At 45.7% G+C, this 12,411-nt stretch overlaps 1 protein-coding gene across 1 annotated transcript in view; it reads left to right on the plus strand.

Annotated features, from left to right (window-relative positions):
* The first annotated feature begins 1,839 nt into the window (after positions 1-1,839).
* The window catches only part of BOD1L1 (biorientation of chromosomes in cell division 1 like 1), a 38,123-nt gene continuing 27,551 nt past the window's right edge, over positions 1,840-12,411 (plus strand). Inside the window, exons 1-5 of the mRNA XM_083460676.1 lie at positions 1,840-2,362; positions 6,043-6,167; positions 7,558-7,748; positions 9,169-9,795; positions 10,114-10,263. Coding sequence (XP_083316802.1) covers positions 2,081-2,362; positions 6,043-6,167; positions 7,558-7,748; positions 9,169-9,795; positions 10,114-10,263 — 1,375 coding nt within the window. The 5' untranslated portion in view covers positions 1,840-2,080. The remainder of the gene's footprint in view (positions 2,363-6,042; positions 6,168-7,557; positions 7,749-9,168; positions 9,796-10,113; positions 10,264-12,411) is intronic.

Below are 12,411 nucleotides of genomic sequence, written 5' to 3' on the forward strand. Positions count from 1 at the left end.
CTTGTCTCTGGGCTTTTAGCCAGCTGGCCTGCTGCCTCCCACGGTATTTGTTCATGTTTGGATCTGAGCACCTGGTACTTTAAAAGCTGCTCATATGAAGAGCAAATCAGATGTAATGTACGAGATCCATGGCTGGGTGTTCTGACTCATGTGCAGGCGACTCCTCACTTCTGCAGGGATTACATTCTGGACCCCAGCGCACATAAAGTGAGGAAGAACCATCTAAACACCCTTTAAACACTCTCTCTGCCACTTTCTCTTCTATAGATACAAAAAATACTGCATCCAAAAATATCCGCAACTAGAATTGCAGCTCTGGGGCTGGCAAGAGACTGGAGGGTGCATAGGATAAGTACTACCCTCCACATGAGCTGTTAGGCGGGGAGACTGAGCAGCATTTTGAAAAGCCTCTGGTCTCTCCGGGGCTTTCTCCACCCTGGTCCTCTTCGGGCTTCAGGAAGGGTCTCTCTCCTGCCATTTCCAGGTTTGAATTGAATTACTTACCGTAATTATTTCTCGATGCCACACATAGATGCAGTTGTGTGCCAGCAAGTGAGGGAATGCCAAGAGAGAAAGCACGCAAAATCTCATGAGAGCCCCACAAGATCTTGCCGTGACTCAGAGGTTGCTACTGCAGCCACGTCTTCTCCAGTGGCAGGGGGCTGGGCTGCAGCCACAGCAGCTCTGGAGAGGCTCTGCAGAAGCTGCAGCCATTTCTCCTCACTTCTGCAGGGACAGGCGGGGCACCATCCCTTGGGATTCTGCCGCCCAAGGAGGCTGCCTGTGCCCACCTCACGAACAGGCTGGCCCTTCTATTATCCCCCAAAGGAGGAAAACGCAGGTTCAGTATGAGTAGGGCTGTACTAAACATAGTGGAACCAGTGCTTTTTTCCTGAGAGAACGCAGGGGTACGCATAAAGATAAAGGGACCCCTGACCGTTAGGTCTAGTCGTGGCCGACTCTGGGGTTGCGGTGCTCATCTTGCTTTATTGGACAAGGGGGCCGGCGTGCAGTTTCTGGGTCATGTGGCCAGCAAAAGCCGCTTCAGGCAAAACAGAGCAGCGCATGGAAACGCCGTTTACCTTACCGCCAGAGCGGGAGTATTTATCTACTTGCACTTTGATGTGCTTTCAAACTGCTAGGTTGGCAGCAGGGACCAAGCAACGGGAGCTCACCCTGTCATGGGGATTTGAACTGCCAACCTTCTGATCGGCAAGCCCTAGGCTCTGTAGTTTAACCCAAAGCGCCACCCGTGTCCCTGGGGTATGCATACCCCTAAACATTTTGTGAATCTTTGCACTTTGGTCCATTTACTGTATTAATTTTTCCCAAATTTGAACTATAAAATGGTGATTTTCTTGAGTCGAAATGAGAGTACTCCTAAACATTTTTTTTTTTATAGAAAAAAGTACTGAGTAGAACGCATTTTGCATGTTCAAACCTATCATTCATTAGGTTCGCAGCTTCAGTTCTTGGCATCTCCAGGTAGGATGGAGGAAGAATCATGCCTGAAACCCGGGACACCGGCTCCAGGTCAGCGTAGATAATAGAAGCCTCAAGATGGTGCGTCGTCTATATTCTATTCTATTCTATTCTATTCTATTCTGTTCTATTCTGTTCTGTTCTGTTCTGTTTTATTCCATTCCATTATATTGCATTGCGTTCTGTTCTATCCCATTCCACTGCATTCCATTCCATTCCCCGCCTTTTCCCCAAACAGAAACCAGAAGGCTTCCAGCAAAGAAACAAGAGCAGCCAATCACAGACCGCGCCACATTCCCAGGGGCGGAGCCAAGAGCAAGGGGCGTGGCCTGCAGACCGTAGTCGCGCGTCTGTTTTGTTTTGCCCCGCTGCTGCTGCTGCTGCGCGCACGCGTACTTGGGCGGGCGAAATAGCCCCGCCACCCCGCTCGCCTTATGGGCCGGCGGTGCCCCTCTTTCCCCCCTTGCGTTTCGTTGTCTTGCACTTCCGGCGCCGTCCCTTTCTGCTTCCGGGTTGGGGCGGAGAGGGTGGAGCGTCGCGGGCGCCGCCGCCGCCGCTGCCGCTTCCCCGGTAACCAGCCGCCGTGTGAGGAAGCGCCATGTCCAGCAGCGGCAGCGCCGTCGCCGCAACAGCAGCACCAGCAGCAGCGGCGGCCTCGGCGGCGACAGCAGCAGCCTCGCCTCCCGCCCAGCCGCCGCCGCCGCCCCCTCCGCCTCCCCCGCCGCCGCCTCAGCCGCAGCCCCCGCCGCCGCTCCCCGGGACCTCCTCGGCCGCCGCCGCCGCCGAGCCCGAGCTGGTCTCCCTCATCCTCAACCGCCTCAAGAGCCAAGGCCTCTTCGACCAGTTCCGCCGCGACTGCCTGGCCGACGTGGACACCAAGGTGAGGGGACGCGGCTCGGGTCCGGCGGGGGGGGGGGCCTTCGGGGCCCCGTTTGCCAGAGACTCGCGCCCTCCCGCCACGCCCACACCTGGACCAGCCTCTGGCGGCGGCGGCAGGAGGCGCTTCTGGAAACGCCCCCCCCCGTCAGATAGCAGAAGCTCTTCCTGTTGAGTGCCTGCCTGCCTGCCTGCCTGCCTGCCTGCCTGCCAGAGGCGTCGAGGGCTGCAGCTCGGGGGTGGAGCCTGTGCTTCTTGCACGCGCAGGAGGGACCAGAGCCCTGTCCTTGGTATTAATAAAAAAAATTCCTTCCAGTAGCACCTTAAAGACCAACTAAGTTAGTTCTTGGTATGAGCTTTCGTGTGCATGCACACTTCTTCATATCTTCATATCTGCATGCACACGAAAGCTCATACCAAGAACTAACTTAGTTGGTCTTTAAGGTGCTACTGGAAGGATTTTTTTTTATTTTGACTATGGCAGACCAACACGGCTACCTATCTGTACTTGGTATTAATGTTATTGCTTTTAGGTTTATTTACACACACATACGCACTGCCTCCCCCCCCACCCCCCAGGGACTCGAGGCGTTTGAAGGACGAGGATAAGAACTGCTGAAAACGTAGAAGATGAAGAAGGAAACTTTAATAGACTTAAAACCGTCCATCTGTCTATCAGAGGCGCCACGTTTCGCCTGACATTGGGGCGAGGGCCATGTGACGTTGTGCAGTTGCACGCGCAACTCTTGAATCAGGAGGAAGCCCAGCGCAGAGAGCCCAGCCGTGCAGCATGGTGTTGTGCTTGGCCGCTGGCCTCTCCATGGCTGGCCCTCTGGGCAAAGTGAGCTACGCAGAGGGGGCAGTCGTGATGGGACTTGTAGTCCCCACTGGGCCTGCCCCAGAGGCAGGACTGGGGGGTGTGGCAGAGGCAGTGACCTGTTGGTCATAGGGCAGGGTATGACCAGAGGCTCAGGACTCCGGGAGCTCAGTCCCATCCAAGAGACTTTGAGGGGCTGAAGACACCTCTGCCCCCTAGAGTTGATGTGTGTTTCTCAAATTTGGGTCTCCAGCTGTTGTCGGACTACAACACTCATCATCCCTAACTAGCAGGGGTGATGGGCGTTGTAGTCTGGAGACCTGAGTTTGAGAAACAGAGATCTGTTAAAACCATGCAAATAATTACAGTAAGGAAAACAGCAGGGCACCAGCCCCTCCCATTAAAAGCAGTCAGATTCTAAAGGCCTGTTGGAAAGGACAGCGAGCCTGCCTAGCATCTCTAGGTAAGAAATTCCAAAGTTGCCTGGGAGCAGCCACCCCTGAGAAGGCTCCTCTGTGTGAAGCCCCAAACCTGCTGCCAGCCAGTGCAAGCAATATGGAGCTAGACTTGTTTTGAGGCAGCTTCCTATGCTGCTGTGGCTCGAGGTGTGGAGTAGAAGCTTTGGGTTGGGGTGGGCTGCTGGCAGACTACTGGGCAGAGCCTGGCTGTGCCTGGCAGTTTGGGATGTGTGGCTTAATGGATGTGGGTTTTTACCTAAAAGTGAAAACAGAGAGAAGTATAAAACAGCTCTTTTCCTTTAATTCTCCACCTTTGTGCTATGAATTTGCTCCTTAACCAGAATTTTTAAGGTGAAAGTCGAAAGCATGAGGTGTCAGGTCAAACAGAAGACCTTGCAATCCTAGTTGCCAGGCAATTGAGAAAGAAACCAAAGCTCTGCCCTCACCCGACCACTATTGTGAATACTCCTTCATCTGTTTTCCTCTTCCCTAGGCTAGTATCTTAGTGACATAGATCTCACTGTGATAGGAAATTGGGGGGGGGGGGCTGTACCACTTCAGACTGAAGGTGCAGACTCGTATGATAGAATGATTTGCAATTCAAAAACATGCTTTGTGCGTAGAGAATTAGATGTTGAGGAGAACTAGCCTATACTACAAGTGCAAGAGAGTACTCCGTGCTGTTTTTCCAGACAGAGGTGTAGGAACTCACCCTTGTTCTCTCACAATGGTGCCCACCTGAAAAAAAAAAGCCATGAGATCTTTATTTAAAACAAATTATGCTAAATTTCATAACAAGCCAACTTCAAGCCATGTCTGGCTTCTTAAAATTACCCTTGTGTAAACCAGAATCCTCAGGTTGAATATAAAACCAAGCAGGGATTTGATTGAAACAAAACTTTTTCTGTGTGGTATGCAAGCCTGACAGTTAGATTGGACTCATTCAGGCTTTTCAACATAGTGCTAAACCTGTCAGTTTGGATTTCATAGTGCAGAAAGTATTAATCTGATGTGTAGAGATCTTTGCTGTTCTACTTAATTCAAGAGGGTTCTGGAAGCTTCTCTGTGTGAAAGACACAAACAGAAGGTTTGTTTGTGTTATTCCTTCAGAGAAGCTGAGTACAGCTGGCTTAAACTGATTCTCTTCTCTTCTTCAAGGTTATGCTGACTACACTATAATAAGAGGCCAGAAGGGGCCTGGGTTTCACTTTCTCTTTCTATCTCTTTTCCTTCTGGTGTGGTGTTCTGTACATAGCATGCTTAGTGTTAAGGTTTAGTCTTATTATAAGTTACTGTAAGTTTAAGTTAAGTCTGCTGCAACTGGATTTCCTATGGCCAGTGCCAATCCTGAATGTATTGGATTTGTGATCATTACGCTCATTTTTCTTAAGTAGCAGTAAAGCTCTGCTGAATGAAATACAATTGCCTCTGGTCTATTTTGGGGGGAATTCTGCAGCGTGTTTAAGTTTTTACTATTCTAACTATAGTTAGATTGGCTTCAACCAGAGCCAGGGCCTTTTCAACACTGGCCCCGGCCTGGTGGAACGCTCTGTCTCATGAGACCAGGGCCCTGTGGGATCTGATTTCTTTTCGCAGGGCCTGTAAGACAGAGTTGTACCGCTTGGCCTTTGGCTTGGAGCCAATTTGATTCCCTCCCTCTCTTTCTTTTTTCTTTTCCTTCTCCTCCTGCAAGGAGGCTACATTTTAATATTTTAATGTTTCAATATTTTAATGTTGTATTTTAATTTTGTTTTTAAGTTGTAATCATTCAACTTGTTTTTATTATTGCTTGTAAGCCGCTCTGAGCCTAGCCTTGGCTGGGGGGCGGGGTATAAATAAATATTATTATTATTATTATACATTGGAATCTGCTCTGGATCAATACTGAGTAGAATTTCATTGTCAAAACCATGATTAGTGTTATATGTAAATGCGGCCAATTTCAGCCAATATGCAAGGCTTAAGCAAGTGAGATACCTACTCCTGGCTTAAGACCTGTTGGCAGGGAAATTTTCTTTAAATTAAAACATTTGTTCCTCTGCCCCAGTTAGAGAAGGCTGGTGTGTATTATGTATTTCCTCCCGCTTTTTAATTGAGTCACTTTAAGCTATGGTGTGTTATCAAACTAATAGACTAGACACATTCAAATCAATGGGCTTAGTTAGTGACTAGCTTAAATCCATGGATTTCAGTGAGACTTCTCCTGTATATGAATAAGTGATTGGGTGGTATTCAGCTACGTTTTATCCAGAGTAGACCCATTGAGATTATATAAGTTAAACCCATTAATTTCAATGGGTCTACACTGAGTTAAACTTAGTTGAGTACCTTCCATTGTGTCCAATCTCATGAATGCCAAGGATATGCTAATAAGAAGTTTCACATAGCATTTCTCATTTTTCCTTTTAGCCTGCTTATCAGAACTTGAGGCAGCGGGTGGACAACTTTGTTTCCAACCATCTAGCAACTCATACATGGAGTCCTCACCTGAACAAGAACCAACTGAGAAACAATATTAGACAACAGGTTCTCAAGTAAGTTTCACTCCTTAAAATGCAGCAATGCCTAATGTAGTTGCATTAGAGAAAACAGTACAGGGGTCCAACCAATTGTTTTTTTAGTGGTGTTCAGATAGCTGCTGACACATCATAAATTAAAACATCCTTCATTTCATGACCAGTTTGATGGGGTGGGAGTGGGAAGACTGCTGTTTGAGTCATTGTGACAACTCACTAGTCTCTGAATTTAGTAGGAAGTTCACAGAAATATAAGAAATCATATGTATTGTATTTATCACTTATACTGCTTAACCTAAGAAATTGGATCTCCGCTCCATTTTTTTAACATAGAAAAAGCACTTACTAGTTTCAAGAGCAATTTAGGGAGTAGTGTTTAATAGATTACCATGTTTCAACTTAAGGATATTACAGGTGTAGGCTTTGCTATGCTTAAATACAAATAAATTCATATTTATTTCCATATCAGGTTATTATATTATTTTGTATTTTGTATATTATATTATTTCCATAACAGGTTATTATATTATTTTGTCCCATGAGTTAATATCAAACTCATTCTCCGAGCGTGGAGCCTTATGTAGCCAAAATGGCACCATCCAGTCACAAGTGGGAGTTACCGGCAGGCTTGTGGTGTCTCCCCAGACTTGCAGAACATACTAAAGAACATACTTGCAGAACACACTAAAGATCAGAAATCTTTAGTGGGGGAGCCTTAATGGGGACTGGGGCTACATTTTTACATAAAACCATTTTGAAAATTGGTAATACTTTAACTTTTTAACTTACTCTGTGTGTGTGTGTGTGTGTGTGTGTGTGCGCGCGCGCGCGCGCGCCTGTATTGTAATTACCATAGTCTACAAACAATGAAAATTTGATCGACTGAATTACAAGATAAAAAAGAGTTTTTCTATTGGCTTGAAGCAAAAATAAAGTATTACTTTTATCAAGTGTATTCACTGTGTGTGCTTCAGCACTGTTATCCCCATAATGGGCAGCAAAGTATTTCCCCCTGCTCCTCCCCAAGAAGTAAACAAGTTTGAAGCTTTATTGTTATAGTGCATTATTATAAGAGAGCTGGGGTAGGGTAGTGGCTAAGCATGACCTATGAACCAGGAAGATCCAATTTCAAACATATGTGTTGTTAGGCTAGTGACTCTCTGTTACTATCATTTACATGCATGTTTTGTAATACGCAGGTGAATCTGGAGTATCTTATTAGGGAACCCCAAGAACATATATGATGAAGTCTTTGCACAACTGAAATAAGCTCTTACTATTGTTATCATCATCATCATCATCATCATCATCATCAACAACATCCTCCTGTACAGAGTTATTGCAGGACCAATATGAGGCGAACTTCCTAGACAAAAATATGCTATTTTATGTTGTTGTTTTGTTTCAGATCTGGAATGCTAGAATCTGGAATTGACAGAATAATTTCTCAAGTTGTCGATCCAAAGATCAATCACATATTCAGGCCGCAAGTAGAGAAAGCTGTCCATGAATTTTTAGCCACATTAAGCCACAAAGAGGAGGCCAGTCCCATTGCAGCTGCACCTGAGGAAAAGCCAGACACTTCTGTTCTGATCCAAGGTATTTATGTCCATTGCTCCCGGCAGAACTGATGTGCTATGAAGTCTTAATTTGGAGCTTGGTGACTCAGTAAGCAGATGGGAAGGTATCAAGGAAGGGAAGCTGAGGTTTAGCCTCCCAACTACTAAGTAAGTGTTCATGGTGCAATCTTACCAGTATAGGAGTTGGTCTGAAATTGAGTTGAGTCCTAATTAATTATCATGATTTCCTCCAAAGATCAATTATATATAGGATGATTCTGTCATTTATTCTACTCATATTGATCCAGAGCAGAACTCCAGTGTATAGTTAGCAGAGTAAAAACTTAAACACGTTGCAGGATCCCCCAAAAATAGACCAGAGGCAATTGTATTTCATCCAGCAGAGCTTTACTGCTGCTGAAGAAAATTGAGCATAATGGTCACAAATCCAATACATTCAGGATTGGCACTGTCCATAAGAAGTCCACTTGCAGCAGACTTAACTCAAACTTGCAATAACTTATAATAAGACTAAACCTTAACACTAAACATACTATATACAAAACACCACACAGTTGGAAAGAGAGATGAAGAAGAGAGTGACACCCAGGTTCCTTCTGGCCTTGCTATTAGAGTCAGCATGACCTTGACAGAAAAAGATAACAGAATCAGTTTAAGCCTGCTGTACTCAGCTGCTCTGAAGGAATAACCCAAACATCATGTGTTTCTTTCACACAGAGAAGCTTCTACAACTCTCTTGAATTAGTTGCAGGTAGGTAACTGTGTTGGTCTGCCGTAGTCGAAACAAAATAAAAAAAAATCCTTCCAGTAGCATCTTAGAGACGAACTAAGTTAGTTATTGGTATGAGCTTTAGTGTGCATGCACACTTCTTCAGATCTTCAGCTGGTCTCTAAGGTGCTACTGGAAGGAATTTTTTAATTTTCTCTTGAATTAATTAGAATAGGAAAGATCTCTACAAATCAGATCAGTACTTTCTGTGCTAAGAAATGCAAACTGGAGGATCCCCCCGCCCCAGAAAAATCTTTGATCACATTGGACGTTCACCATATACAGTGGTACCTCTGGTTGCGAACGGGATCCATTCCGGAGGCCCGCTCGCAACCTGAAAAGAATGCAACCCGCATCTGCACACGCGCAAGTTGCAATTCGCCGCTTCTGCGCATGCGCTTGACGTCATTTTGCATGTCTGTGCATGCTTGAGTGGCGAAACCTGGAAGTAACCCTTTCCGGTTCTTCCGGGTCGCCGCAGGACACAACCTGAAAACACACAACCTGAAGCAAATTTAACATGAGGTATGACTGTATGCGTGAAGCCTGCAATATCCCCTCCCCTCAATTACTCAGGTTTCTTTTTTGCTTTAATATATGAGACATGAATGTAAGAGCAGATTTTTCCGACTAATGGATGACTTTTGTTCTTTACTTAACTCCTTTGAAGGTGTTCCTGCTTCCACTCCAAGCACAAATGTAGCTAATGATGCTATGTCCATTTTGGAAACAATCACTTCTCTAAACCAAGAAGCAAGTGCAGCCAGGGCATCCACAGAAGCAACAAATTCAAAGACTAATGACAGAGTCCCGAAAAAACTCCTGTCTCAGCAGAGCACAGATGGTGGTATAGAGAAAGATGGTGGTGTAGAGAATTCAGAAGATCTGCTAGATGGAGAGAAATTGCTTTGTGACTCTGCAGAAGAAAGCTCTGAACCAGTATCCAACTCAGAAGATGTAAATACCTTATTTTCTTCAAGTGAAGAAGGGAAAAGTCTGTCAAAAGAAATTAACAGTTTGGTTAACCCAAGCAAGGAAGCTGCACAGGAAAGTGATGAGCAGAAAAGTAAACTGATGGCCCAAAGTGATAGGAAAATAGAGAGCATGGAGAAAGGAGAGAGGAAAAAGGAGAAGAAAGAAAAATCTGAGAAAAAGTTGGACCGCTTGAAAAAGAGTGGTGATGATCTAAAGGCTAAAGAAGAGAAGTCCCTGAAAGATAGAGAGGCAGAATCAGCCAAATATTCATCTCTGGAGAAGAACAGTAGTAAGCACAAAGCAATTGAAAGTACAAAAGAAGGTATAAAAACCACAGGTTGCCATGCAATATGAGGGCAGGGCGGGGCTATTGGGGTTGATAAGAAAGTTCTCATTTCCGTAGGATTCTCTGTAGTGTTAGAAAGCAAATATTTGCAACAGCATTTTGTTGCTTATGTGTACTAAGTGCCATTTTTTTTATCTGCAATTTGATGGCAAAATTTAAGAGACCAGAAGCAGCTTTCCATGTGATGTTTGAAGGATGTAAATTGGCAAGCCTCCCCCAGGCATTCATGTAAGCCATTTCCACTTGCATGTGGGACTCTGGGCCCATGTTTTAAAAGATCTTCCTTTCTTTCAGAACTAGTTTTGGAGGATTCTGATGTTGACATACTCAGTGATATCACTGTTAGCTCTGTGCACACCAGTGATCTTTCTTCCTTTGAAGAACAAAGTGAAGAGGAAGTTGCGCTTTCAGACAGCACAGAAGAAGGAGAGATTGTTTCTGATGGTAAGGTAACAGTCCTGAAGCTGCACTGGATTTAATGCCCTAGCCAGGAGAAAGCAAAATGTGACCATTTATCTTCAAATATGCATCTTTGACCACTAGTCCTAGTAGCTAGGGAGGCTGGGAGTTGTCCCAACAGCTGGGGACCCAAGTTTGAGAAATAATGTGTTATACTGATGTTGATACAGTGGTGCCTCGCAAGACGAAAAGAATCCGTTCCGCGAGTCTCTTCGTCTTGCAGCAAGCCCATTAGCGCTATTAGCGGCTTAGCGGATCAGCTGATAAGCGGCTTAGCGATCAGCTGATAAGCGGCTTAGCGGATCAGCTGTTAAGCGGATTAGCGGCTTAGCGGATCAGCTGATAAGCGGCTTAGCGATCAGCTGATAAGCGGCTTAGCAGCTTGGGGAAAAGGGGGGAAAGGGAAAAAAACCCGCAGGAACTCGCAAGACATTTTCGTCCTGCGAAGCAAGCCCATAGAAAATTCGTTTTGCGAAGCACCTCCAAAACGGAAAACCCTTTCGTCTAGCGGGTTTTCCGTCTTGCGAGGCATTCGTCTTGCGGGGCACCACTGTACAGAGTTTAAGTTGATACAGTGGTGCCTCGCAAGACGAAATTAATCTGTTCCGCGAGTCTCTTCATCTTGCAGTTTTTTCGTCTTGCGAAGCACGGCTATTAGCGGCTTAGCGGCTTAGTGGCTTAGCGGCTATTAACGGCTTAGCGGCTTTAAGAAAAAGGAAACAAACTCGCAAGAACTCGCAAGATGTTTCGTCTTGCGAAGCAAGCCCATAGGGAAATTCGTCTTGCGGAACGACTCAAAAAACGGAAAACTCTTTCGTCTTGCGAGGCATTCGTCTTGTGAGGTACCACTGTAACATCTTATTGCAGTAGTGGCTGGCGGTGGGGGTGCTGTTACTTCCCTGGCCTCTCAATACGGGTGTCGCTTCCAGTAATCATGAGGTTCAGGGGCGAGGCAGGAGGGAGGTTCATGCAGGTGCTGCAGTGGAGCCAATCAAATGCTTCCTTTGCTGGGTCTGCAGTGCAGGAACCTCCCTGCTGATTTGCCCCTCTTAGCTACCAATAGTGAGTTGATTAGGAAACCACACCACTTTGCCACCTGCTGCTATCTGCCCTAAATGCACACATGAGAGCATTCATGGAAGCTCGCACAAACGTACACACTGATATCTAGGTACAACACAGGGAAAATATTTTTCATCAGTATTGACATGAAATCGCCCATTTTTTGGAAATTGGTCAAAAATGAATTGAGCATACAGTTCAGTAGCAGAGATGTTACATGCCCTCACATAGACAACCTATTTTCATCACAGGGTTAAATTTGCTGTGTTCTGTGCAGTTTGAAAATTGCATAGCTGTGGGCACAAAACTCTTAAATTAATCTGCAGCCAAATGCTAGGCTTGTCTTTATCATCTCATTAATCCCATGTAATCTGTTAGTTGAGAGTACAGTATAATCTAAATGGGGTGTTCATTTAGGGCTGTACACAGGCCCCTAATCCACCCTGTGACTGACATCTGTGGCCCGTGGATCAGGTTGATATGCCCTGTGCCACCTAGGGACCACCTTGGAGCTGTCCCCCAAATAAGTGGGGGATTGGAGTACCATTTTTAATAGGTTTTAAAACCATATTTTAATATTCAGTTAAACTGGGGCTTTAAAATGACCAGGGATGAGAGTGCACCATAACTGTGCAGAATAGGATCCTGTCTGGTGCTGCTTTGCAAGTGACTTTCCTGCAGGAAATCTTGCAGTGCAGCACCCACTGCCTATGGAATCAATGCATCTGCTCAACAGCTGTGGCATCAATTCTGTGGGGCATCAAGGCAGGAAGGAGACTCATGGCATTGGGCCTACCTTCTCCCAGAAGACAGCTGCCAGCCAAGTAAGTCTTGGAGGTATTGCACAGTTTTCTGGCCCAGTTTATCTGCCTCTGCTTCTGCCTGCTGTCCCATCCTCTGACAGCAACAAATTTGTCTGGACCAAGACAACCTGACTCAGAGCAATTCATGGCTGTGTACTCGAGTTGTCTGAGTGCTCCAAAGAAGCCCCATTTGGCTTGGGCCTCATCTAAATCCAGGGCTCAGCCTAGGGTTCATCAGGCCATCTATTCAAATGCTAATACATTTTCT

This window comes from Podarcis liolepis (genome assembly GCF_965112155.1).
Source record: "Podarcis liolepis genome assembly, chromosome: 9".
Classification (NCBI taxonomy): domain Eukaryota; kingdom Metazoa; phylum Chordata; class Lepidosauria; order Squamata; family Lacertidae; genus Podarcis; species Podarcis liolepis.